Source organism: Poecile atricapillus, chromosome 3 (genome assembly GCF_030490865.1).
Source record: "Poecile atricapillus isolate bPoeAtr1 chromosome 3, bPoeAtr1.hap1, whole genome shotgun sequence".
Lineage (NCBI taxonomy): Eukaryota > Metazoa > Chordata > Aves > Passeriformes > Paridae > Poecile > Poecile atricapillus.
This window is the reverse complement of record NC_081251.1, coordinates 61,849,379-61,876,992: the sequence shown is the minus strand read 5'-3', so window position 1 is coordinate 61,876,992 and position 27,614 is coordinate 61,849,379. Positions and strand designations below refer to the sequence as shown.

Genomic DNA, 27,614 nt, shown 5'->3' with positions numbered 1-27,614 from the left:
TAAATATGCATAAGAAAATGCATGTAAACTGAAAATACGGGTAAGTCATGAAAACAGCTTATGAGAAGAAAACCAAAATTCAGTAGAAGGAAAATAAACCCAGGATACAATATAAAGATATAAAACTTTATTATGAACATATTTAACAATGATTATGCACATAAAGTCTTCCAAGAAACTTCCTTGAAGTAAAATATTCAGTTTTCCTTCATATTCCACATCAGCATTAAGTTTTACAACATAAATGGATAATTTGCTGTTATTAGCACAACTTACAGATACACAGAATATTTAACATGTCCTCATGCACACTTTCTCAAAGCAGCATTTAATTACAGCTTCTCATTAAACAGAGCATTTATCTTACACATTTTTATACCATTTTGGTACACAATTTTTCCATATTTTCATTTTACATATTTACAAACTCCTAAAAAAGTTTTACAGTAATGCAAAAGTTATTACTGGCATAAGCAAAAGGAAATGGGTGGGGAAATTAGGTGACTATGGATAAAATGTAGTCATTTGGCTCAGAGAAAGACAACAGATGGAAGTTTTTCCTAGCTGGAACTGTTCTCCCCAATTCTGGTACCACAGATCCAATGCACGAGCTGTTTCTCACTGGTGTTAAGCCTTAGGCTTCCTCTTCGTCAGTCCTAGGAAAGCTTCCACCAATTTCAACACCAACTGTATTTGTAAAGCAAATACTACAGAAAGTATCTGCTATGACTGGCTTGCACTCAAGTACTGATTTCTTAGAAGTCCCTTATAATCACTGTGTACATGGAAGTTTTGCAGTTATTAATGGATGACATCTCCTTTAGAGCCAGGATCACTGTGTGCTTTGGGGCCTTCTTGTGTACATTTCTTGTTTCGTACAGTTGCAGTAATTTATTACTAAATACAATAATTTCATAAGATGGAAATAACAACTTCAGCAGTAATAAAAGGAAGGCCAGGCTAGCTTCTTAAACAGATTTCTTCTGTTTGACCCTTAGATTTCAATACTTTACTCAGAGGTGAATTTATGCCACCTACTCCCAAGCTATTTACAATCGATACAGAATATTCTTTAAATACTGTCTCTGCTCTCCAATCATGGAAATAAGAGGAGTATTACTAGCAAAACTAGTTACTCATCTGCTTCATTGCTTTTGCCATCTTACTGTATATTAAATTTGATGCAACAGTGATTCAACCGAGCTACCATAACACTGTAGCACTTCCAAAATACAAAGCTATTTTGCATGGCAAACATTGCTTAAATATAATCTCTAAAAATGACCACAGAAATTATTTTCTCACTATTTTCATAGTGAGATACTTACTCATACATTTCCCATTCTTAGCTTTTCTATTTCCACTTCGAATGTGGTGATGTAGTGAAGTTTATTCAAACAAAACAGCAAGAGAAATGGGTTGAAAATAATCTTCAAGTTAGATTAAAACTATGGTTTTTAGTTAATGAAATCACAAGGCATGACACTATTTGAGAGGTGATAAGAAACATTAGTGTACTTTGCACATTGGTCTAATTTCATCTCTTCATAACAATTTAGGAGAGAATTAAACAGTATCAGAGGAAAAATATCTGAGTATAAGAATCCTGTAAATATCAGTTTTTGAGAACCTACTTCCTGTACCCACTGTTACTCCAATGGAACTTGAAAGGATGTGGCTTATGTAAACAATGCCAAATCGGTTGCCAAGTCTGACTCTGCACATTCAAATAGGGAGAGCTGTCTCAAGAATAATAAAAATGAGAATGGACTCTACAATTTTAGCATACAGAGCATCTCCCATACCCTTTCAAAATAGTCTAAAAAGAAGTGCTGAAGGTACATTTTACTGCAGTTTACTGGAAAGAAAATCACCACTGACTTGAATTCCTTCTTTAGTGTTTACCTATATGTTCTTCTAAAATAATACCAATTAAGAAGTGAAGGGGAAGAACCTGCTCTTCCTCCCCAGCAATTTCCTTGCTTTAGCCATACAACAGTGCTTTGGCTTCTAACAAAGAAACAATCCCTGGCACAAAAAGTTTTTCATTTCAGGTACTCTCCAGAAATTTCACAGCTCTTCATAATTTTAGAAAGTTTTCCCTCTCTCTCACACACACACACTGATTGAATCTGAACTATTCTATGACAGAAAGGGTGCAACCGCACAAAGCAGTTCCTTTGGTCCTCTCTAAGTGAGATGCTGCCTTGTGCAGCATCACCTTCATGATCCTGAACAGCCACCAGGAGGTTATTGCAATGGGCATGGTCTGGAGCAGTTGTTGCATTAAAGCACAACAAATCTCCTTTTTCCCCAGTATGATTTAGCAAGTCTAGCAGGATTTCATTGCACTATTCTGCTTGAACTTCTTTAATGATGAGCACAATTCTCCAGTGCAACCCAGCACCATATCGTAGTAGATTAACAGTGCTTTCGAGTCTTCTAAAGCAGCAGGGCAGAGAAATGTTACAAGAGTAAATCTCTGTTACAACTACATTAAAAAAGGAGATACTTTTAGAAGGGACAAGTATCTGAAAGCAAAAGTAGTTACAAACAAACATCTTAAATAAAGAACCAAACAATGGTGTAGGAGAAAACCAACTTCTAAACAGAGAAGCAGCAGCATTGAACAAGGAATACTTAATTCCCATATAACTTTGTTCCTGCACAGACTGGAATACAGATAATCACAAAATGTGCTAGTAAAAGTTCCCATCATACAGGTGGAGACTGGTATGACAAAGAAGCTGAACTCTGCACAGAACACACTCAGAAGCTGACTCTCAGGCATGTTAAACCCACGAGCAACCATAACTGTTCCTAGCATGTAGAGTAACTATCTATTAATATAACTTACGGGAAAATTGATGTAGGAAGAAAAACGCTTAAAAATGAAATGTTTGGGAATCTGAAACTGTAATTCCTTAGAAAACGTTCATACTCTATTCCCTGCAAGTAACAATCCCCACCAGCATACAAGACCAGTAAGAAATCAGTACTGGCTTCATTCTGAGATTTGTTGTTGCTGAAATATTTCTGTTTGAAAGGGCTGTATAAAAAAAACAACACAGACACTTCTGCTGTGGCAGTAAAGCATGTCATGAAACATAATTTTGCACCACTGAGACTATTTCGGCTCACTACAATTTACCTATTTGCCCATATCTTGCACTTATAAATCTGGTAAACTTACTGAAATGTATTTTAAAAATGGCCTTAAGTCTGTATCACTTATTTGAAGGAAGAATAGAAAGCTTTTGTCTTCTTGCACTGATTAAAAAAAACCCCAAAAAACAGAAACCAAAACACTTCATTCCCTACCTCCAGCTCAAAATGCTAAGGTAGAAAACTGAAATGAGGCACTTCATACCACAGTGCACAGTATACAAAACAGCAAATGCAGAATGGAACAGATGAATGGCAGTGTGCTGTACATAATCCTAAAGAGAAAAAAAAAACAAAAAACAAAACCAAGCAGCAAGGAAGCAATTGGAAATGCAGTACATAATCTGTGAGACTGTTAAATGGAAACAGATGAAGATTTTAGTTCACAGACATCCAGCTATCAGGTATTTTATAAGACATGTAAAACTTTTGGTTTCTTCAGTTTTCACCACAACCATTTCCATCATTTGTTTTCTCAGTTTTATCCTTGTAAACAGAAACAGAAGTAGGATGCCCTTCCTGGGAGTTGGTGCTCAGATGACAGCAGATTGTAGGAAGCCAAAGAAGTTTTCTATCTAGGAAAACTTCAGAATTGGCTGAGCTCCAGATGAACAAGTGTGTCTGCATTGAAACCAGTCAATCAATCACTGTCCGACTCTTCTTTATACTTGGCTCTTATAGCTTGGCCGTTCTGAAGGGGCATCTCTTCATAATCACTCCTGTGAAACAGACACATGTTGTAACTACTGAACATGGAAGTTCAGATTGGAAGTTGAAAATAAAGAGAAAAGTTCTAAACTACATTGAGGCATCAAGTTGTTACATGGGTGAGGAGCTGTTATCTGTTTTTCTTCCTTGTGGGAGCTATGAACAACAAATGACTTTTCATCAGAGGATGATGCGTAATAAAAGTTATTCCAGCAAAAGCCATTTCTCACACAGATTTGCAAGAAGCAAGCTGGTACTACCACTACTCATCTAACTAACCAAAGGCAAGCTATCCCAGCATGAACTTGTTCAGTTGGTCCTATCCTCACTGTTCCAGCCACTTCAGCACCTTTGGTAAGAGGTGAAAACATTATGGGTGAATTTCAGTGTCCAGCATAGGGACACCTGATTGGGATGGGCTTCAAGTGCTACTAAAATTCTCGTATTACATAAAACCACCCAAGTCAAGGAAGTTTTGCTAGACTTCATTGTTCGTCATTCAATAAATACTGGAGACTTAAAAAGCACCACTCTCCTTCCCTAAAGCATTTACATATGAGCTGAGTCTTTGCTAATTCCATCTGACTCCTGCTGTCCCTCTCAGTGTAAAAAGGAAGCCCTTTCCCCTCTTACTGTCTTCACTCCATGAGCTACCAGCATCATTATACTTTGTTACCTGTTTGCATCAGTGCCATGGCAATCCCTTTTAGAAACCAAAAAAAAAAAAGAAAAAAACACGAATTCTCATTGTATTTCTGTTTCAGAAAAGGCTACATTTCTGTTCTTTAGGCAGAAAACTTTCACTAACAAACCCTTCACTTAATTAATATGTAAAAGAATACTACAAAAACAACATACCAGAAGTAACTCTCCATAGATATTTTATAATCTTACCCATAAATCACATCATCATCTGAATCATTCAGCATAGAAAAAGCAGGATTGTCTTTCAACTGTGATTCTGGAAAACACAAATAAGGGTTAATTTATTGTGTTAAGTATAGAAATGTGTCTGTAGTGCTAACTTAACGCTGTAGCAACAGACACAACTTCCAAGGCAGTCACAAGCACAGTTCAACAAAACTATACCCACACAGGAATTCTCTCCTCTAACTACTAATTTACTACACCTCAGCCACATAATTATAATGTTCTTGAAAGTTAAGGAGACAACATAATTATCTCATTTTTAGATAGATAGTGTCCATGTTGTCTAAGTTCATTTTCTCCCCTGTGCAGTTTCCTGTGTCGTATTTCAACCTGCATGTACATTGGTAATTGTTAGTCAAAATTCCCTAGGTATTTTAAAAGCACAGACTTCTTGTTTATTTCAAAGCTGAAAATATAGTAGACCAAAGCTGGAATTCCTTGATTGCAAGTCAATAATTATCCAGTTATTTTCTATCCTTGAAAGAGATGAAGGAAGGAGTTGTACCTTTGAGATGAAAAGAAACACATACTTTCCCATTGCTATTTATGACAATTCCCTCTAACTTGTTTTAAGGCCTTCATTTCTTGCATAATCTGTGCTGCTTAGCTGTAGTTCATAGTTTATATGCAAATAAAATTCAATCTTTTTTCCTGGCAGCACTTTATCTTCTGCTTTCTACAAACAAATAATTCTGCAACCAGCAGAAGGCTTTCAACTTTATCTGCATCCAGCCAGTTCTTCTTCCACTCTGGATGGAAAAATAGCACTTTTCTGAAACAGTTCTGTCCATCTCAACTCTAAATTAGAAAAGGACAAACTCCACTATTTAGTGCCTTCTTCCCGCATGCTCTCAGCATACAAGATAAGATTAGACAGGCTGCTAGATAATCTCATCTCCTTTCCCATGAAAGGTTGGGCCACATCATCTTTCCAGGTCTCTTCCAGGCTGGGCTCTCCTGCTTAAAGCAGCAAATGTACTCAGTAAAATATTTATTTTAATGATCTTTATCTGTTAGTGAGGGAAATGTGTTATTATCATCATGTAAGTCAGCTTGTATCCTTTACATCAGAATGCAAAACCAGAACTGCCACTGATTCAGTCTTTTATCTCTCTTTACATGGGCCTGTGCAGCCCTCTCCATAGCAAGTTTGCCAAAATTCCTCCCATATTAGAGGTCAGTTTCACTCCTACTTTTCCAACAGCATTTGGATTTCAGAGTCCAGTTTGCCAGCATGCCAATGTCTCAACCTGGATTAGAACAAAGTACAAATGAAGTGATGCTGTTCCTTAAGGGCTGTCTGTGAGGCACTTCAAAGGCTGGTGCATTACATACAAACATCATACTGAATGTAAACTTGATCTAAGTGCACAAGAATTCAAGCCCAGCTAATCAGCTGATTACACTTTGTGTTCCTTCATATTTCCAATACTAATTTGCTCAGAAGCAGTGACTGCAGCTTCTCCTTATGTTAACTCAAAGCAGTTCAGAACAGTAATGAGACAAGCAGAATACAAAGACATTGCACAGCATCTGCTAATATGCCAGCTCTTGCCATCCACGTTTGCCAGACAATGGCTCACACTTACCATACAGTGCATTCTTGGAGGGGGAATACACGAAGGCTAACGTGTAGAGATAGAAGTTCAGTAACCCATAAAATGATAAGAATTCTGCTGGTAGTAAGTGTCAAGGATATTGCTCAACACAGTTCTATACACAGGAACTTTGGAAACAAGACCCAACTCATACAACAGGCTGTTTCAGTGGAAAGAATGTTTACCTCACTGAAGTTTGTGAGCATGAATGGCTGAACAAACTACCTGTTTTAAATTCAATGACAACTGATGTACTCAAGCTATTTCAAGGTAAAGCTCCCATTGAAAACAAAACTTTAACACAAGTAACATTTACTCAGGTAGTCTGCTCTTAAGCAGTGGAGTACATGGTCAATTGAATAGTTCTGCCTTGAATGCTGAAAGAAAGCAGAGTAAGTTGGGTGTTCAGATGGGCTTGGTTTGGTTTATTTTTTAAAAAGTTCTTCCTTGGCACAGTGATGAAGAAGGAATGAGAAAGGATTACATGTGGATAGAACTCTGAAGATGGTTTCTTGCCACTGTTTTAGGTAAATACTAAAGGTTTTACATATTGTTTTCTCCTACCTCCCACTCATACCTAAGCTAATCAGCAACCAGAACAGCTGCAGTCACACAAGCACTCTCACAAAGCAGAATGTATTAAGATCTCATGGTTCAGGACCAGGCATACACGTCACAATCCTGCTGTTAACAGATAGCAGAAATAAGTCTCTCCCAAGCCACTTAAATTCTGTATTGTGACCTGTATCATATGTAGACTCAGACTAATACTCAAATGCATTTTCAGTGACATCAAAACTATTAATTTCTCATATTTTAGTACACCCCATGACAACTGCTAAGTATAGCACAAACAGTTGAGGCAGCAAATACAGCCAAATTTGCCATAATATCTCATTAAAATTAGTTAGATTATGCACCAGGCATGCATATCTATGACTTCATTCCTCTTGGAGACTATCACAAGCAGTACTGATGCATGTGATGTGGACACACTAGACTGAGAGTGTCTAGGTCACAACCTTTACAAGGACCCATTACAAAATGCTGATAGGAAATCTCAAACAAAACAGACTCAACTTCAAAAGTCCACCTAGAAGTCAAAGGTCTCAGCCTTAGGTACATCACTTTAAAGCACCTTCTGCATGAAAACAGATTAACATTCCTACTTGAGCAGTATCACAACGCAAGGATATAGTTCTGATAATGAGTTGACAGCTCAGCAACGAAGTTGTCCTGTAGAACTTGTGCTCCAAAGCGCAGGTAGAGTATAACAATGCTGTGGGGGGGGAAAAAAAAGCATATAGGTGTACTGTGTCCTTAGGCTACAAACCTGAAACAGTAGTTTGACAGAAGAGTATATGAGAGAATAATTATGTTAATATGCTGACCATTTATTTTAAGATACATTTGCTTTGCTAGTTCTAAATTAAGAATCATTCTTTTGTGATTAAAAGTTAGCACTCAGCTGAGAAAAGCAGAAATCCTCAGATTTCATCTACTACAGACAATCCAATAATCAACAGCTATTTGAAATAATAGCTTGGTGTAGGGAAAACAGATATTAACAGCAATGTAAGAAACTAACTGTAAAATTCTGCTTTGACTAAATGAAGCCTACAAAGCTACAGCAGAGCTCTGCCAAGTGAACTTCTAAATCTTGTGCACTGCCATGGTAATCAAAATAATACAAAGTTAGCTCAAAAGGCCTCAAGAAGGGTTAAAAAAATTAAGAAATGCTTGCCATCATAATACCATTAAAAGGCATTCTTGAGTTTCATTGACTAATTTATTAGCAGCAAAATTTATTCAAAGCCCTGAAAAAAGGGTTAGGCAAGTTAGAGTACTGATAAATGTACTTTGAAAAGCCTTACCTAATGACAAGCACTACAAAGGTTAATGCAGTCAAGAATTTTAACCTGAGATCTGAAAAAGATTGAGAAAAGTTGTTATCAGTGAATTTTTACACCTGCATCTAGGAGAAGCAAGGCCATTTGGGAAGACTCAAAAGAAGTATTCCTTACCAACATAAGGCATGTTTCGAAGTTCTGAGCATGCCCTCACTATCAGGAACAAAAGGTACAGAATGTATGTGGTTGCCACCACAAGGAAGAAGATTTTCATTCCCTATAAGGAAAGTGTTAGGTTTTATTATTTAATAAGAATTCATCTATTCCTTCTTCTGTCAATAGAAGTAATTCCCAAAAGCACAACACAGAATGGTCCATTTATGCAGGGAAAATAGGTTCATGAAACAAGGATGGTGATATATTCAGACATTTTTGGGGAATGTAGAGAAAGGACGTTTAATAGAAGCCAGAATTTTGTTAACCGAGTTCAGAGTTGGCTGAATCTCAATAATTTTCTAAAAACACAGCTCCCAAGAGCAATACAAGAACCCATGTACATCAAATCTTCCTTTACAACAAGAAAGTCTGAAATTTAGTAGGGTAGGGACCTTGGCGGGAGTTAAGATGTACAAAACTGAGTAACAGACTTAAATTTTTTTCTTTCAATCCCAACAAACTTGTGTTGTTTAGTCTCCAGATTTGCAAGACAATTTACTTCTCTCAATGGGACCGATCTCAGTATGGTCTGTGCATGATTTAAAGCAAAAACAAAAGTACTCTAGTCAGAGTAAGATTGTCTGACCAGCATTTTCTGTTATCAAAACTGCGTTATACATTTTTATAGAAGAACAATCTCCCTCTCTCCTTACATTGCCTAACTGTACCTAACAATTGGACAACAAGAAGTCATTTTTTACTTACCTGGAAATTACCTGTGTCAACCCTGTATTGATATGTAGGATCATGTACTTCATTCACGCTAGAAAAGATTCAAAATTAAAAAGTGGTACATGCACACCTCCAGAGAAGGTTAAAAAGACATGTTGACAAAGAAACCCACTCACAAAGAAAAGGTTTAAGGTTATTATACAGAGTTTATAAGAAAAGGGTTTGGCTCTGTAAGTTGGTACAATGCCATTAATTCCAATGGAGTCATGACAATTTACCATATACAGCAAACTATATTTGAAGAAATATGGAGGATTTAAATTTGGATCATGTCTAATCTCCCCACCCATTTTTTAGCAAATGCGAATCTTGTAAATTCCTACAGGCCTTCAGGATTCCAACAAGTCTTCAGGATTCAGTGTCTACATTTTATCCTTAGAAAACGGTGGCATGAGGCCTTCCCTCATAGCAATTTTACTAACAGCATGAGCATTTTCTGCAACTGCACTGCTTTTAATAATGTGTAATGGAAAGGAGAAGGTTAGAAGTTTTCTTGCTTCTGAGAGATAAAATAAGAGGCAAACACTTGAGACTAAAACAGCTTAGAACCTACAAATGTACTAAAATGGATGAAGTTTCTTGGGTGGGGCAGAGTAACACCTTTATCTTAACACAACAAATTGGAAAAAAGGGAGAACCACTAAACCAAGCAAAAGAAGAGTTCTGAGTAAAAACAGCGTAGCTTGACTAAGCCATGCCAGTAACAGTTGTGCAGGTTTAATAGCCAAGAGATTCAGGTCAAACTATGCCATAATTAGCTGCAGAGAAACTGTTGCTTCAGCTACTAAAAGCTGAGCCACAGCACTAGAGTGATTCTTGTAGGGAGCCCTAGCATTCTGACAAAGTAGTGATTTGTAGATCGCACTCAGATTTAGGAAATTATTTACTACTAGGTTGTCCTCAGAGAACTGTTTTCAAATTAATCACAATTTGCAGAACAGAAAGATGTAAGAATTTGAACTCCATTCCTGTATCACAATTTGAGAATTAAGAAAGAGATACCACTAAGTACATTCCATCTTCTCATTTTTTAACACTCTCAGCTCATACTTGTGCAATACATTTTGAATTACTTACGTTTGCCATATTCCCAGTGTAACAGAGGCCAGCCACAATAGTCCAACAATAAAGAATTTGGGCATATAGAAAGTTAAGCACTTCCTTTCCCCCTATTAAGAAAACAATAGTGTGGTAAAAGTATGAACGCACACTTGAGATTTTATTTATTCTTGACAGAATAAAATAACTATCATCTTTGTTTCACTCAGCATGAACTGGACTACGAGACTCATCTGTATTTTCATCCTGCACAAGTAGAGAAGACATATTCTATCATCATTTGTGTTAATAAGATGAAGTATAGATGGAGCGTCCTATTGACAAGGTCCCACATATTTCACTGATAATGCAAATACAGGAATAGTCTCCAGAATTCCTATTTCTCTTATGCAGTATTTGTAAGTAGTTTTAAAAAACAATCAACTACCACATACAACATCAAAATGCAAGAATTCATGCAAGAATGAAGCATATGGCATCGTAATTCTGACAACTGTCCCTCATATTTCATTTAAGCGTGGTTGACTCAAAATAATTTACTTCACCATAAATCATTCTAACTCCAAAGCTTCGTACGTCACATTGTACTTTATGAATAAAATAAATATCTGTTTTGTAAGAATTTAATTTAATTTTTGTCATCTTTTGAGAGAATGTAACAAAAGAAGTCCTGTCTCCTCAGTAAGTAGAAGATATTGTTGCATCTCTTACCTGTACTCTAATACCATGGTAGACACAAAGCCAGAACAACAACAGTGCACACAGAAACAGTGACTGGAATAGATCATCCAGCATTCCAGGAAACCAGCTGTTCACCAGAAAAGAAAGGGGGAAAAACGGATCTGTAACAAAATAAGAAAAAAAAAATGTTAGAGAGAGAAAAGACCTTTCACTATGTAAATATAAAGCAAAATCTATTTTCAGCAGAACCAAAAACCCCTAGATTTTTTCAAATTACATCAGTAAATTAAACTAAAGCTTGTTTTATTTTAAAGAAATTAACAGAGAAAATGGTGCCTCCAGCAGCAATCCACTCTGCTTAGAAATAATCTCAAATGGTTACCAACATTTCTAGATGATTTCAAGTTTTATTAGACTTTCTAGTAAACCACTGTTAATATGGTGATGACCTGAAAAATTATCGTATAATCGCTAAGATGTAAATATTCTTTTGATACTGCTAGAAAGTGCCAGAATTTGCTGTGCTTTACTGGACTAAAAGTAGCTTGCATTTTTAACTAAAGCATGAGTATCTGAAAAATGAAGAAGTAAGACAGCAAACAAAAACTGAAAGATTAAGTAGGGCAGGCACCTATTCCAGCCAGAGCTTTAAACAAATAGTTAACATCCATGTGACTGAGAACAAAATCCACCCTTTCCTCATGCCCTTGAATTTGTTACACTTGGAAAGGGTTGGTTTTTTTATATTTGGTTTTCTGAAGCTTTATAAACAACTGCTTATAAGTGCAAGGATAAATTCCATTTTGCCTTCTCTTTTTTTTTCCTGCTTCTTTTTTAAAAAGGTGCCTTTCTAAAAATTCAAGGATACAAGTACCATTGTAAAGTAGCAAGAGAGGAAGTAGGATGGACATCCATTTCTGTTCAATACCCCAGTCTCTCATGGAGAATTTCCGCAGGGAATGTGCAAACAGGCACTATAAAACAACAACAACAACAATTTGTAAGGAAGGAATACAGCCTTCAGTGGTTTAACCAGAGCTTAGAGAGCACAGCACACTGCAAAGGCTACTTCACGGGCCTTTGCCACTGAGAACACTGTCAAACAGGAGCCAGGTCTCCTAGCTTCTATTTCAAATTTGCTCACTGATCCCAGTGCAAATGACTTACTTTCTCAAGCAAACTGAGAAGTAAACCAACCAGTACACGAAAATCAACAACAAGTGAAAAACAAAAAAAAGATGTTGTCTTGTTACTGGTCACACACTATCAAGTTCCACTTGAACACACCTTTTAAAAAAGCAGATTGCATTTTATAGTCACAATTACCTGAGCAACACCATCATCAAGAAAAATGCTATGGAAGCGTGCAGCACTTTGGTGTCCCTACCCTTAATAATTCAGGATTTTAAATTTTATGTTGGTTTTTTTTTATCAAACACTTATTTTCAAGGAGCCAAGACAGGTTAGAAAGGAGATATCATCTAAATCACAGCATAGTTGAGGCTGTAAGGGACCTCTGGAGGTCTTCTAGCCCATCCTCATGTGCAAGGCAGTGATAACTTTAATACTAGATCAAGGTCAAACAGCCCACACTCTGGCCATCCTATTCCTGAGCCTACCTACACTGCAAAAAAAATACTTTAGCATCTGATCACAATTTCCTTTGCCTAAGCAAAATCTTTTATGTTTAATCCAAACCCAGAGTTTAGAAAAATAAGTTTTCCCATTTATCCTATTTTCTTAATGTCCCTTCAACACCACTTGTAAAAACATAAAAGCAGCAACTATGTAAGTACTTCACAAACGTTTTTACACCCATTCAGTGACATGTCAACTTTACTGCCTGGGGTTAAATTCCTAAACACAGCATTACAGAGCAGTGGTATCAGCTGCCTACGTAATAAACTCCAGAAAAGCTGCAAATAAATCTTACCGTGACCATGAAAGTAAGAACGACAAAGACAAATCGGAACCATATTTCCACTTGTGAAAAGGTTGGATTATAGGTCTTCCACTACAAGAAAACAGAATGAGTAGTATTTTGACAGACTACATACGACATAAATATCAGCACTTTATTGCAGATACTGAGGAGTTCTGTGGCTTTTCAAAATTTAAAGGTATAACCAAATCCCACTATGTTTCCATGGAAAAATAAATTTGTTTTATCAAAAAGGACTGATAAAAAGATAAGCAAAGAAGTCTAATTTGCTTCTCTTTTATCCTGCCACTTCATAACATACTCGGTGCTGTCGTATGTTAATGCACTCTCAGGACAAATAGGATAGTCTCTTCAACTGCACTTTCAATCAAAGTTTGAATGCAAATAAATGAGTAAATCCAGTGTGCTCTTCTGTACTATCATGGTCAGATGTACAAATTGATTATGAAGAAGTCAGAAAGGTACAGGGGTACTTCCTGTACGGAGTTTATTTTCTTTTTCACTTACTTGTCTCAGAAAAGAAAATCATGTAAAGGAAGGGTAAGTAGCTTACTAGAAAGACAGAAATCTTTACATAGGTTAAGGGGGAAAGCCTCCTTCTTCTATTCTAATTATTAGAAGGGCATAGATATTAATTATAACATGTCAGTTTTCACAAACTCTGCTCTGTTGACAATTTATCTCATACCTGGCATGCTTCTGAAGCCATTTTTGAAATGTAAGCTCCCTGGCACAACATATGCTCTGCTCATCTGAACAAGAAGCTTTACCTTTCAATGTATTAAATCTGTCAACCTCTGTCTTGTCTTTTTAAACTGTAAATGTAGAACGAAAATTATATGTAGAGAAACCTATTATACAAAAGGCAATCCATTGATTTCAACTCAGATCACCATAAACAATCGTAATAATGAAATAAATGTGACAATTTTAGTTGCTGCAGGAAAGTTTGGGTTGGGGTTTTTTTGAGACTGCATAAAGGTCTGCCTTAAAGGCAGCCTACAAAGCAAGATAAAAAAATGTACAACTATAAATGCCCTAATACTTTGTTCTGTTTGAAATCTGGAACTAAATAAAGGGTTTGTGAGCTTCAGGGATTTTTTCCCCTTAGAGCTTATTTTAATTACATGCTTTATGCACTAGATTATTAAAAATATTAATATTTAGAAAGTTAATTTGGTATATTAAAAATATTTTTCCTTTACAGTAAGATTTTAGGCTGCTACTGGCTCTGACACACTGAATGCTATATACAGGCAAATATACCAGACCTAACCTGTATTATAAACTTTGTTTAGTTCTCTTTTCTCCCAATGCAAATGTTTCTAAATTTCTCTCTGGAGTCAAAAAATATAAATGATGTAAGTGCTTTATAAGCCATCTTTAGCACTATTAACTGAGACAGTAATTTCACTGGAGATCATCTGAGTGAATTAATTTTGTAACCTGCCTGTGTTAGCTGAAAAAAATATAAATTCTCTTCTTCATAAGCACGGACCCCCCCAAAAATAACTCTTAATTTTTCTTTGAATTAGTTAAACCTTTCCAGCCCACACTTTTGTAAAGTCTGGAAAAGTTTGCTCATTCAGATACACCTCCTGGAGAGGCTGAAAAAAAAATACCATCCTGCAGACAGGCAACATCTCTATAACCAAATGCAGAAAACTGGATATTCTAATATTATTGTAAAAAATATCTCCCAGCATTCAGACTAAATTTATCTAGTACAGAATACAGAAGCAGTAGTTCTGAGAGAATTTTTTTTCCTCATAGAGTTAAAAAAATTGGTCTAGACCTTAATCAACAGTAAATGCTCTAATAGCTCTGACAGAAAAAATAATTAGATGCGTTTTTTTATTTATCTTCAAAAATCTGATACTTTTTAGTTACAGTTAAAGCACACTTCCACAGCATTAAAGAGACTTATTTTACTAGTATAAACCTTTATACTTACTGTGAAAGTAATATTCTGGATGGTGTATGTTAACTTGTTTAGATCTTCAAAGCTAACAAATATGTTGTACTGAGTGTAGTTCAGGTAGCCCAGGTGAGCAACAATGATTTCACTGCATTTCTGTGAACACACAGAAAAACATAAAAGTCCTCAAATTACTCCAGAATGTGCACTGTTAGTATAGGTTGTAAAATTTGTTCCTAAATGGTCCAATATTGATGATATTTATCATATATCTCACCAATCTCAATCAGTCTGATCAAGACTTTCTTGAAAGATACTGGAGAGCAGAAGAAACTTGATAAAGTCAGTCAGGTGGATCAGTGTCTGAACACTAAACAGTGCCACCTTTTCACCTGAGCTGGTGACAGCAACTGCTCACAGCACCAGGATGGAATCAAGTAGTTCTTGTCACTAACTCAAGATGGTGAGATGGGGCTACCTCGTACTAACTCATTTTTGAAAGTTAACAGGAGGAAAGAGAAAAACCAAGTGTATTACTCTCTTGGCTGTGTAATTAAATCTAATGGAGCACTACTAATTAATTTCTGAAAATTTCATAGATATGTGTATATATCTATATAAAAAGAAGACACTTGATTTACTATATATGCTTATCATAAAAACTTCAGCTAAGTCCTTCCTAAGGGATTTGCATCTGGAGGAGCTGTTTTGAATGTCTTTAAGCTTAAACATTTCAGTGAAAATTACATTAGAATCTCCAAACGTTTCTTCACAGTGGCAAAAAATCTGTTTTTTTCAGAACACAGTTGCCAGCTGATTTCAAGCAGATTCTGCAAGGTGTTGGAGAAGAATTTTTCCCTGCTCTGGAACCCCTTATCAAATCTTCTGCTACAATATCCCTTTCTTCAATACTGCGAAACCTGTTTAGGTGACTGAACAGGACCCACTGCTTTACTGACAAAGAGCAACTCTAACAAGAAAGAGCGGTCTTTAACAGGTAATAGACACAAGTCATAAAAGTAAGCAGAAAAACGATGTACATGCAGGTGTCTTGTCAGAATTATTGTCTACATTGCCATTATAAATAAAACTGGGGAGTCCTTCCTGAGACTGTACCTGTGTTTAACAGGTACAATTCTTATTTGCAATGCAAAGTAGGGTGCACACAGATTTAAAGAAAATACACTACATCAGAGTTCTGTTTAAGCAAGTGCATACTTGTGCACAACTGAGTAATCTCGTCCGATTGTGAACTTGATTGTTAACGTATGGTGTGCTTCCATCCTTCACCACTCCCAGGACTTTGACTGTCATTGTCACGTTCTTCTTGAGGGATACTGGAATTAAAACAGAAAACATTAATCTGTTGCTACTTGCAGAAATTAAATCTCAAATAGAGTTCTAAAATCATTTAAAACACATATGCTATCCAAATACTACTCAGACTTACCCAGTTATACGTTACTGGAGTAGGGCTACAGTATTTTTATACATAGGCAGTAAGTCACAAGCCCTGTACTGAATCTTGGTAATTGTAATTACTTGTAATTACAACCATTTAATTACTAATACAGTATTTCTCACATATATACAGAGAAGCTGTATTGAAGCAGTATCATTACAATCGACACATCTAGTTCTCCCCAAAATGAAGAAGGAAATACACAGATTGTCTAGATACTACTGTTTCCACAAAACTAACAAAAAACTTTTCCCCTACTCCTGCTGCTTACAATGCAATCAGTGCTGTCCATGTCTTTACCAAGGGAGGGAGTGAAGTGGAAGAAAAGCGTATCAGAGGAAAAACCCACCAAGGACAGCCAAAAAGCAACAGGATCATGTGTGTGACAAAATTAAAGATACAATAGACAGGTTGCTACAGAAGTTTCCTGAGAATTAGGTCAGATTCTCACCATCGTGCTGATCCAACTCAATCACACAGGTCAGCCACAGCTGCTGGTTGTAAGTTGACAGTGGTGGCGAACTTAAATTAAATGGCTTCAGCTGTAAAAAACCCCACAAGGTTAGCACCAGCTTTTACACAGCTACATGACATATCTGTAGTTAGGACGATGAAAGGTATGTTAATTATGTTTGTGACAATGTTTTTGAGAAGAGATTTATACACGCTATTCTGTGGACAGTGTGATAAGCAGCTCACACACGTCTTCCACAGAAGTAGCTTAAACAGCACATGTATTTCGCAAAGCACTGAAGTAAGGAAAGGTACAACTACCTAAACCCCATAAAAGCAGCAGCAATAAAACAGAAAAGTTTAGATATTAAAAACAAAATCCTGAGACTTAGCCTGAATATACAAAATAATTTTTAGCACATTACACCAAAAGTCAGATTTGTGGCCCTTCATCTGCTACACAGTTTTAAACTTGTTAAACAATAATTACAAAAAAGCCCTATTTTCCACTAGGTTTTCAAAAAATCCCACATTCAATTCTAAAGAATAAAAGGTATCATTAACAGATAAAGCCCACACATAGGAAAGATTTCTCTACTTTGAAATCAAAATGTGCTTTAAAAAAAATAAAATCCACCCACAGTACTGTATCAATCCAAACATATATAGGTGACTGATAGGTAAAAGAAACAAAAGCATTATCCCAGTGTATTTAAAGGAAATGAAATTAAAGGAGAAACCTACAACAAAACCTTTTTTGCACTTTCACAAAAAATACTTCAGATATTATGTTGACAGTGAAGCGCTAGACAAACAAAAGTGCAAGAACTGAGGACCAAAATACGAAAGCATTTGAGAACATGTGAATGCTCCTCTGAGGAATCTAGATCCCATGTCTCGGTCACATGATAGTGAACAATTAACAAGAAATATTTCTTTATGATAGAAAGGGAAATCACAAGAGGGATAGCATTAGTTGCCACTGAGTGCATTGTTTTTCAACGCATGTTCTCAATTTCTGTTTCTGAACCCCCTACAAGAATCTCCAATATTAATTCACCAGGGAAAAACTCACATGTTTCTTTATCAGAAACTGCTGTGCAGAAACATACGAGAAATCTCTACCCGACCTGCTCACAACAGTAAGAGACCAGAAATTGCTCCTGGGCTATTCATGGAGTAACACAGTGGTAGTACAATATTGCACATTCAGCTTCAAACTGGAAAGCACCACTAAGACATTCTGCAGTAAAAGCTTAAATATTGAAAATAACTGGGGGGAAGGAGGGAAATATTTAATATTACTAACATCAAATAATGCCATTCATATAATCTAACAATATTTATTAACTCTTACCTTCAGGCTGTTATTTAAGTCAGTCCTTGCTACAGAAGTTTCAATTACATTAGGACCTACACAATATATAAGGAAGAAAGAAAATAATATTGAAGCATGCATACAAGTAATGATGTAAATATAGGCTTTCATAAATAATATTCCACTTTTCAGATGTTTCAGGTAAAGGGTAAATCACTTGGATATTTCAATATAATTTTTAAATTTGACCTGCATGTTCCTTTAAGCATCTCTGCCATGGTGTTTCTATGCATTATTAAGTAAAGTAAATTATAAATCAAGAACTCCACATCAAAAGCCCTGAATGTGTAGTTTAAAGTACTACAATTTCAGTAGTAGTTTTTTATTAGTACGTATCTATATATATATATATATATATATATATATATATATATACATGTATATATATATCTCCTACGATTTTATGGGAATGCAGTCATGAAAGCACTCAGCTACAGAACTCCCTTGCTTAATTAGAGCAGGCTGCTGAGGGACATGTCCACTTAAGTCCTTAACATCTTTAAGGAGAGAGACTCCCACCACCTGTCCGGGAAACCTATTCCAGTATTTAACTACCATTATGGTAAGAAAAATTTTATTATATCTAACTGGAATTGCTTGTGTTCCGGATTATGTTGCACCTCTGAGAAAAGCCCCATCTTCTGTGCAACCCCTGATAAGGTGGTTCCAAACAGCAGTACAATTTCCCCTTAGGTATGAAAGAGCATGGGATATTGAGGACAAGAGGAAAGCACACGTGTTTTTATGCCCACAAAACATGAAAAGACTAAACCAGGAAAGTGACAGGGAAGAGTAGGAAAAGATCTGTGTGTTCAGGTTGTGAACACACAGAGAGAAGATGTATAGCAGCCAGGAACATGAGGAAGACATACACACCTGTATTTGGGCCAGGAAGATCCTTCTGTTCAAATGGCCTCTCCCTGTATATATTTATTTGGTCTGGCAACTTAATGGAGTTTTTTACCTCTCAAAATATGCTCTTTCAATCACAAACTCAGTATTATAAAAATTATGCAATAAAAGCAGTTTCTCACAAAGACCAACCACTTCAAAGTTATTACCGAGAAACAATGGAAAAGAAGAAGTTTATAAATGAGCACCATGAAATCTCTCTGTCCAAGATAGGTTAGCTGTCATGACAGCTCTAAACATGCAGCACTGCTTGGGCTCCTACAACTGCTCTAATAACAATAATAACCCTAATAGGGATAGGGTTAGGGTTATTGTTATTAACTTAACTTAGGTTTATTGTTATTAACTTAAAAAGAAAAATTAAGAACTTCTGCCATCACAGCCAGAATTTCATATTAGAATTGCAGCGCAACATCACTGACAGCCACCCACTATAACGTCTGCTCTGCATCATTGAACTTTTCAGTTCTGAAGTACATATAAACCAGAGTTTTGACAGGCATATTTTGTTTTAACAAGCATAATTGAGTTTCAGTAGGTGTTCACAGTTGGTAAGTCATCACGTATCAGTAATTAAGTCATGATGAAACAAACAGAATTAGCCTTTTTAAAGGGTTATTTTTTTATTGGAAGATATGAACTAATATTGGGACTGAGAAATCACAGTCAAAGTTTCTAAGAACAGCAACCAAATAATGAAGTTCTAGTGCTATAACTGATTCTTCTCTAGCAAGTGAAAAGCTTTTGAAACAAAAGGATGCTGTGGCTTCCTGACTAACAAATGGAGACTAATTTAAATAGTTATTGTTTTTCTTTTTGTCTTGCTCACTTAACATAAAAGAGATGAAGGCAAAGAACCACCTTAAGGTAATGAACTGCAAAGCTACAGAAAATGAGTTCTGCACCTTGGATTTTCTTTGAACTTGTCTCACTTGTCTTTAAGATAAGTCAGACCCATTGTGAAAAGAGAAAGAAAACGATTGCAACTTGGAAAAAAGACCAAACAAGTGTGTCTGTTTTAGGTTACAGGAACTGTAAGAGCACCATCCGTGTTCAATCAAACTGTCTTGATTTCTCAGATGAAAATCAAGAGTTCTGCCAGGCTTCCCAACTTCAGTTGGGTGTGGGCAATGGCATATTTAAGTAGCACAGAAAATACGGATGTATCTTCCACACTTTCATTTACTTAGTGGGTTTGGTGAGCTTTTCTCAGACTGTACCATTTAATGAGGCAGCATTCTGTTGTTAGGGCCCCTCCTTCTATTCACAGGAAGCAATCAGCTGTCAACAAAAGCCGTGAGGAATATCACAGTAATTGTTCAGTGGGTCTCCTCCCAAGGTAAACAGCACCCTTTTAAAAATATTCTAGTTATAATAATAAACAGTATCAGCCAAACTATCCAGCAGACGAATCTTAAAAGGACAAGAATCCCACAGCCATGCCAGCTCCTGAAGGGGATCACAGGCAAGGCCTGGGACCACAGCATGGTACAGATGAGCAAGTGTTGCTTACAGCAGTCAAGTCCCCTGGGCCAAAGGTAACCATATCACCAGATTACTCTGCCTGCAGACACAATACACCAGCACAGCTCCCTCTCAGGTTCTGCTACTGATTAACAACAAAACACTCAATTTTCTCTTCCAGGAGCACTGCTTTTTGCCTAGTCTTATATAAAGCAACTTTCATTTTTTGCAACCTGGACGTGTAAGTACACAACTACAAATATGGTTCAATTTTAAAGCCAAATAGACAAATTACACTAAATTAAATATTTTTTTTCCTTTGTCATAAAATGCACTTTTGCAAATGTATTTATGCAGTATTTTAGTGGCCAAATAATGCCCTTCAGCATCCTTCAGCAAGTGACAGGAATATCAGTGGTTAACCTTTATGAACTGAAAGCCTATTTAGACTTTCACCTGCTCTGATAAATCAAACAGCAGGAAAGAAGGTTTTATTTCACAAATTTTATTATTGAAGGCTATTATGAAAAATGTACTGTCTACAAGGCACAGGTGGGCATAAAAGCCCAAACAGCTGCCTCCAAATAACCTACCCTTCTTTCCAAGGCAGGTAGGACTGGATGGCTCCCAGGCCTGGGCAGCCCTTCTCACTCTAAAGGAGGTGAAGGACAGGGCAGAGGTAGAGACAACCCAACAGACAGGTCAAAACGTGTCAGAGAGGGGCACAGGAGAAGACACTGGACATGCTGAGAGATGTGGAAGTCAGCAGTAAAGCAGAGGAAGATGGTAAGAACCTAAAGTAATTCTTATATAGGGGGTGGATTGCTTAATGACTATCAGTCCCTCCTTCCCCTTCTCCACATCACTTAAGTTCTGTATTGATAAAGCTCTCCTGACAGCAGAGTACTAGTTTATTTAACACTGCTAGGAGAGCACACTGACTTATTTTCCAAATATGTTCTAGCCCTGGAAAAGCTTTCCAGCATGAAATAAAGAAGGGTCCCAAGCTTTTCAACTCCCTAGTGACACTGCATCTTTGTTCACCAGACTACCACAAATCTCTCTGATCTCCAGCTTGAGTACCCAGGCACTATGTGCTTAGCCTCCCAGGTCACGTCAGGACTCTCAAAAAGATCTCTGAAACCAGAGACCTAAGCTCATATAAGTTTGACAACTGAAGTTCATATTTTTACACCAAAATATTTTGTATTTCTGTGGCACTTACCACCCAAACATTTAGAAGGCTTTACAAACAGCTTCCTCAGTTTCCTCACAGGAAATCACTAGCACTACCATTTTACAGATAGAAATACAAAGAAAAATGGATAATGTAGCAGGCTGCTGAAAAATTATGTTGCAATGAAGCTGCTTTTATCTCATTTTGTTGGCTCTCCCCTGCAAAGCAGTTGCAAATATCAAGTCTTTGTAGGTAGTACTCCTATGAAGAAGTGAGATGGAAGAAACACTTCCCTGTCCCTGTCAATTCTAATGCTTCCTCAGACATCTCAGGAGCAGTAAGCTCATTAGCATTTAAATACATCTGTAAATACCAACAGGTTTAGACAAAGTATATGAGATCTGTAATCTTTTAAAAAGAGAATATCCTTACCTGCTATTCCTATGAAGACTGTCAGACCAAAACAAATAAAGAATACTACAAAGACCAAAACAAAATGCCTTTTGGACAGTGTATACAATCGCATCGGAGCCAGCCTATAGGGAGCAAAAGAAACCACAGAATTAGTGTCGGTCATATTTCTAAAGGGGCAGAAAATAAACCCCATTCATTCTTCCAACAAAGAAAATTAAACCAAACCCTGAGGTAACATGTAACACTAAGAAATAAGAAATTAATCACCTGTGCTCCAAAATGTATGAATTTTGCCCATTTTTTTTATGCTAGGGTTTTCTATTGTCCTAAAACTTGAGCAATAGAAAACATTTCTTAAAGGGAGAAAAAGTTGTTTATGTTATTTTATACATTATTAACTTAAACGTCCAAGACTATGTCTCCCACAATGAGAGCTTAATCTAAAGGGAGTCATCACTAACAACTCAGTTACCTGCACAGGATCTTGATGAGTTGTCTATACCCTATAAATATACTTCAACCCTGCAGGATCATACCTAACAAGGAGTAGGGCAGACCTCCAGATATGCTAGATATGCATGCTCAGGCTTCGAATTCTTGTCTGAGCTCCACCAAAGCTTGGGAAATAAAAACCTGAACTCAAGGTTTCTACTGGACACCTAAATACAAACACACATACAAGCAATGACATCTCTTGCACTACATGTTGGTGGTTATCATTAGGTTCAAGACAAAACAGGGGGGCAGGGGTGTGGGTGTACATTAAAAATACCAATTGTATTCCCTGGAGAACAGGTAGCTTCCAGTTCTGTCAGCCTAAGGGAAGGATGATCAAATAACTAATAAGGTGGACAAATCCACCATGTTTCAAAATACAGCCAACATTTCCTCTTGAGTTACACCAAAACTGAGCCACCGCATACCTGACTTTCCACTGCTGTTCCAGGAGGTATGACGCTAAGAATCTGTACAGTTTAAATGGAAAAGCTGTAGGACTGTGAGGTTGATGGCATGGTGGTGCTGTTTTTCAATAAATTTGCACGAGCACCAGCATGGAAAGAAACAAAACAGTAAGACTTTAATGACAGAGCTCCCTCCCTTTTAACTTGGAATAAAACTTCTTTCTTCTTTTCACCAGCTAAACGGTACTCTTTTTGGTTCACCATGTTAAAAAAGAATTGCAGAAAAGGTGGTGAAATCCTTCCCATAAGCCCAGCCTGAACTTTGGGACCAGGTACTATGTGCTGCATGCATGGCAGCCCTTAAAAGCAAGGCAAACAATTCACTATAAACCAGTAATAGGATTTAACAATAACAACCTCTATCTTCTCTGAGAATCACTGCATTTTCTCCAAATGAAGCACTACCAAAACCAATTTGCATCATTTCTTTAAAGTTTGAGAGATCCAAATCTAAATTTATTAACACACAAAGGAGGCGGGGAAGGGAGGAAAACCCTGCAGAAGAACTGCAAGCAAGTAGCTGCAAATGTCAGGAGTCTGCACAAACTAGTTGTGCAGGACTCCAGGCACAGCACCTGCAAAATACTTGCCACACACCTTTAGACACAGCAGAAACTCTGCATCAGTCCAGAGGTCAGAACAGCTGATTGTACAGCCAAAAACCACAAACCATACATGAAATGACCAAGTAATTGCCATATAAGCAGTACTAGATCGTCACACAGAAGCCTCAGACACAAATAGGATTCTGACTTTTAAAAATGTCAATTAATAGAGGAATTTCAAACCAGAACTTGTCTGCACAACTTTTGCAGGGATGTGACTGCAGTATTTTTCTTACATCAATGTCTTAAGACCTCAGCCTTCATGCACTTAAACCATGTTAAAGCCACTAAATCTGTAATAGTACTGAAACAACTAACTAAGGTGCATTTTTCCATCAGCTCCAGGGTCTCCTTCAGTTCCACAGATGACCTGCTATTCCGTCTACCTAAGTACACCAAGTATGGGATATTATTCTCTTGAGATACCAAAGTATTTATCTCAACAAGAAAACCCTTGACATATAAAAACAGTACATAAGACGTGGACATGCCTAAATTAACTATAAGACTTCAAGTGCATACCAAATGTTTCATGGCAGAGCACATACTGAGGATCTCTCAACACAGGAAAGTCCGTGGGTTGAACATAGCTGACAACTGGAAGAGTATCATGTTTGCAGTAAAGCTTAACATATACTTGTGCTGTCCTGAGCAGCTCACATCTGGGCATCCACCTAACAGCTACAGGTTGACGCAGGATATTTCTGACTTGCTGTGCATGTTCTTGGTTCTTTTGCCAAGTTCTCTAATTTCAAAGTTTTTGCAGACATTTCAAAATGTGTGATGCAAATGTGAAAAATACCACAAAGCTTTATGCAGATGACTGCAACAACAACATTTTAATTCCACTGAAAGTATTCCACACTCTTTACAGGAAAGCTCCCAGTTCCCCATCCAGCCAAGGGTTTTACAACCACTGGCAATTAGCACCTTGGTTTATCCATAAGCCAGTAGACACGTTTGTGTTTTGTGAGCTTTTGAAGAAACATGTCTCTGACATTGGCTCGTTCTTTATTCCAATTGCCCTCTAGATGGTGCAGCACCTAGTAGTCAGAATGGGTAGGTGCACACCTATGCCAACAGGGATGCTGTATCCAGCCAAGAGTGGAGACACAGGGAGAAGGAACATACCCCGTGTCTTCCTCTCATTCACACCTGTACTCCTCAAGTCTCACTTAGGCCACTGACTGCATGTGCTGCTTTAGAGGTCAGTAAGGCAACATGGACACTTTTATTAACAGCAAATGTAAGAAGTCAACCAAATCTTAACTGCACTGCTCATGAGGGCAAACAATTTACAGCATTCCTATCAGGTGAGGCATGCTTCACTGCCCCTCGCCGCAGTCGCAGAACTTCCTTGTGTAGATTGAAGCGTCTCATTGCACCTATCACCAGCTGACATACAAAGCAGGTAAAATCACCTTCCCACAAGTTCATTGTTTAACACCTGCCTTTTGGAAAGAGATTTTATGAAGTTTATAAGTAAGTGCAAGTTGGTGATGCCCCACTGACACCCTCTATCTTACATCTGAAAGGCCCAATAAAGAATGAAATGCTGGAAACACATTTATGGGAAAAACAAAAACAATTCCTCACTCTGGATGCACTTGTTCAAACAGGTAAAGAACTGTGCTTTGCTTTACCAAGCAAAGCAGAAGATACTTTAATCAGCCCAACCACAGCAGTTGAAAGCTCAGGACTAGCCATCCAACTGTCTGCAGGTCTTTCAGGCAGCTTTTACCACCTACACTCAGCTTTATCCTAACTCAGAGTGGTTTATAATTAACTTGTGTCTGAAACTGACTGTAAAGGAGGAGAAAGCGCTGAGATACAGAGAAATATTGTGCTTAGACATCTCAAATAGCAGTCAGTAAAACTGAACTGCTCTAGTGAAGCCTGTGACAGAGTTAACTTTGGAATCACACACTCATAACAACTGCAATCTTTCAGTAGCCATTCATACATGAGATGTAAAGGTGGGTTCCATCTTACTTCTGGAGTAAATTTTTGTCTCAAAAGGTTCAGCTAAATGTTTCTCAGGACATTTCTAATCTTCAAATCACTTCTCACGACTGCACAACAGTCTTTAATGAAGACCATCATAAAAAACAGAGCCTGTTACATAATAGTTTTCACTTAAGACTAACTCTAAAGAAGGGGGAGCCGTGGTGAAACTGAGATTAAGCAGTAGGTAGGCACAGAGGTGATATTAAAATTAGAACTTGCTTTTATGCACAGCAGCTTTTCTGAAATCCTAGCCTCAACATCTCTGCCTCCAACTGCTCTTCTCTATTTTAGGCTCAATCCCAAATAGAACCATCAAACCCACTTTGATTTGAATAATTATATATGCTACCTACGTTCACAGTACCGGGGCTATCCATACACCCTGCACTTGCTCGTGGTTTAAAGACATTGCTTGTTCTGGTGTCCCTCAGAAGACCTTGAATTTCTTGCAAATGTATTCCACAAGGGTTAATAGCTAATGAGGCTTGACTACATAAAAAGAGGCATAAAATTAACATTGTCAGTATTATACAGAACTGCTACATGACAACTGACAGATATACACAGCTGTGCTTTACCTCTGTATGTGTGCACGGGGTGCGTTGGCTTTTTTGGTTTTTCAGCTGTTGTTTGTTGTATTCATCTAAGCCTGAATAATGAATCACGGCTATGGCTCTGTCCATGCCAAGAAATATCCGGGAAAACAAGTTTTTCTTTTTCCTTTAGCAAGCAATCTGAGAGTGAAGATACCGGGGGTGGTGGGGGGGAAGTTTTATTCGCCCTATAAAGGGCAAACACACAGCGTTCCTCTAAAGAAAAGGGCAATCACCCTCGGGGTTCTGAGGGTGGCGAGCCACAACCTCAGAAGCATTCATTTAACCCTCGGCGAGCTGATTTCCTTGCCGAGAACAGCGTGTACAAACTGAATTAGATTCAGACTGCCCGAAGAGACTGAGAAGTCTCCCTCCCTCAAGACCCGTCCGGACGCAATTCCGTGCCACGTGCTCTAGGACTGACCCTGCCTGAGCAGGCAGGCTGGACCAGATGGCCAAAGGCTGTGGTCCCTCCCAAGCTTGCCCGTTCCGTGATTCCGTGAATGACAACACTCGGCTCCTCCCTCAGAGAAAGGAGTTTGTTCTCCCGGACCCGAGCGAGCCGGCGCCCCTCAGGCTCGCGCGCCCCCCGCGCCCGCCGCCGCTCCCCGCCCCCACTCACGGCTCCATCGCGGCGCCGCGCGCGCAGTGCCGGCACCTCCTCCGCGCGCCGCCGCCGCCGTGGCACAGCCGGCGCCGCGCGACGCCTTCCGCGTGCGTCACCGCGCGGCCGCCACGCGGCCCCGCACACGTCACGGGCCCCGCCGCGCCCCTGCCGCGGGGAAGCTGAGGGGGCGGGGAGAGGGGGGCGCTACGGCGAGCCCGAGGGGACATACATAGCCGCGCTCCGCCGGCAGGGAGAGCGAAAGAGAGGGCGAGCCCTCAGGAGTCAGGGAGTGCCATACGACGCCAGCTTATCTTTCGTGAGCCGGCTAGTCCTGGCCTGCTGAGCGCAGCGGGTTCAAAATCACACTGAGAAGCAGGGAATCGGTTAGGTGGGAAGAGACCCCCGAGATCATCGAGTGCAACCTATGACCTAACACCACCGTGTCAGCTACACCATGGCACAGAGTGCCACGTCAATATTTCCTTAAACACCTTTAAGTATGGTGACTTCACCACCTCCCTGGACAGCCCGTTCCAATGTCTAATCATCCTTTCTGTGAGAAAATTCCTCCTGCTGTCCAACCTGAACCTCCTCTGGTGCAGCTTGAAGCCATTTCCTCTTATCCTGTCACTGGTTCCTTGGGAGAAGAGACCAACGCCCACCTGGCTACAGCCTCCTTTCAGAGGTTGTAGAGAGTGATGAGGTGCTCCCCTGGGCCTCCTTTTCTCCAGGCCAAATACCCCAGCTCCTTCAGCTGCTCCTTATCAGCCTTGTGCTCCAG

General features: G+C 38.3%; 1 protein-coding gene across 1 annotated transcript; it reads right to left on the bottom strand.

The window, feature by feature from the left end:
- Nucleotides 1–112: 112 nt before the first annotated feature.
- Nucleotides 113–26,969, bottom strand: TMEM181 (transmembrane protein 181). Its single transcript, XM_058836025.1, has 17 exons — nucleotides 26,849–26,969; nucleotides 22,078–22,181; nucleotides 18,072–18,127; nucleotides 16,713–16,803; nucleotides 16,018–16,136; nucleotides 14,836–14,955; nucleotides 12,873–12,953; nucleotides 11,814–11,913; nucleotides 10,970–11,100; nucleotides 10,277–10,368; nucleotides 9,173–9,230; nucleotides 8,426–8,528; nucleotides 8,276–8,327; nucleotides 7,598–7,680; nucleotides 6,393–6,482; nucleotides 4,768–4,834; nucleotides 113–3,884 (listed from the first exon to the last, which is right to left on the bottom strand). Exons 1-17 carry the CDS (start codon nucleotides 26,854–26,856, stop codon nucleotides 3,806–3,808), a joined length of 1,434 nt encoding a protein of 477 aa, XP_058692008.1. The 5' UTR covers nucleotides 26,857–26,969; the 3' UTR covers nucleotides 113–3,805.
- Between the last annotated feature and the right edge of the window lie 645 nt (nucleotides 26,970–27,614).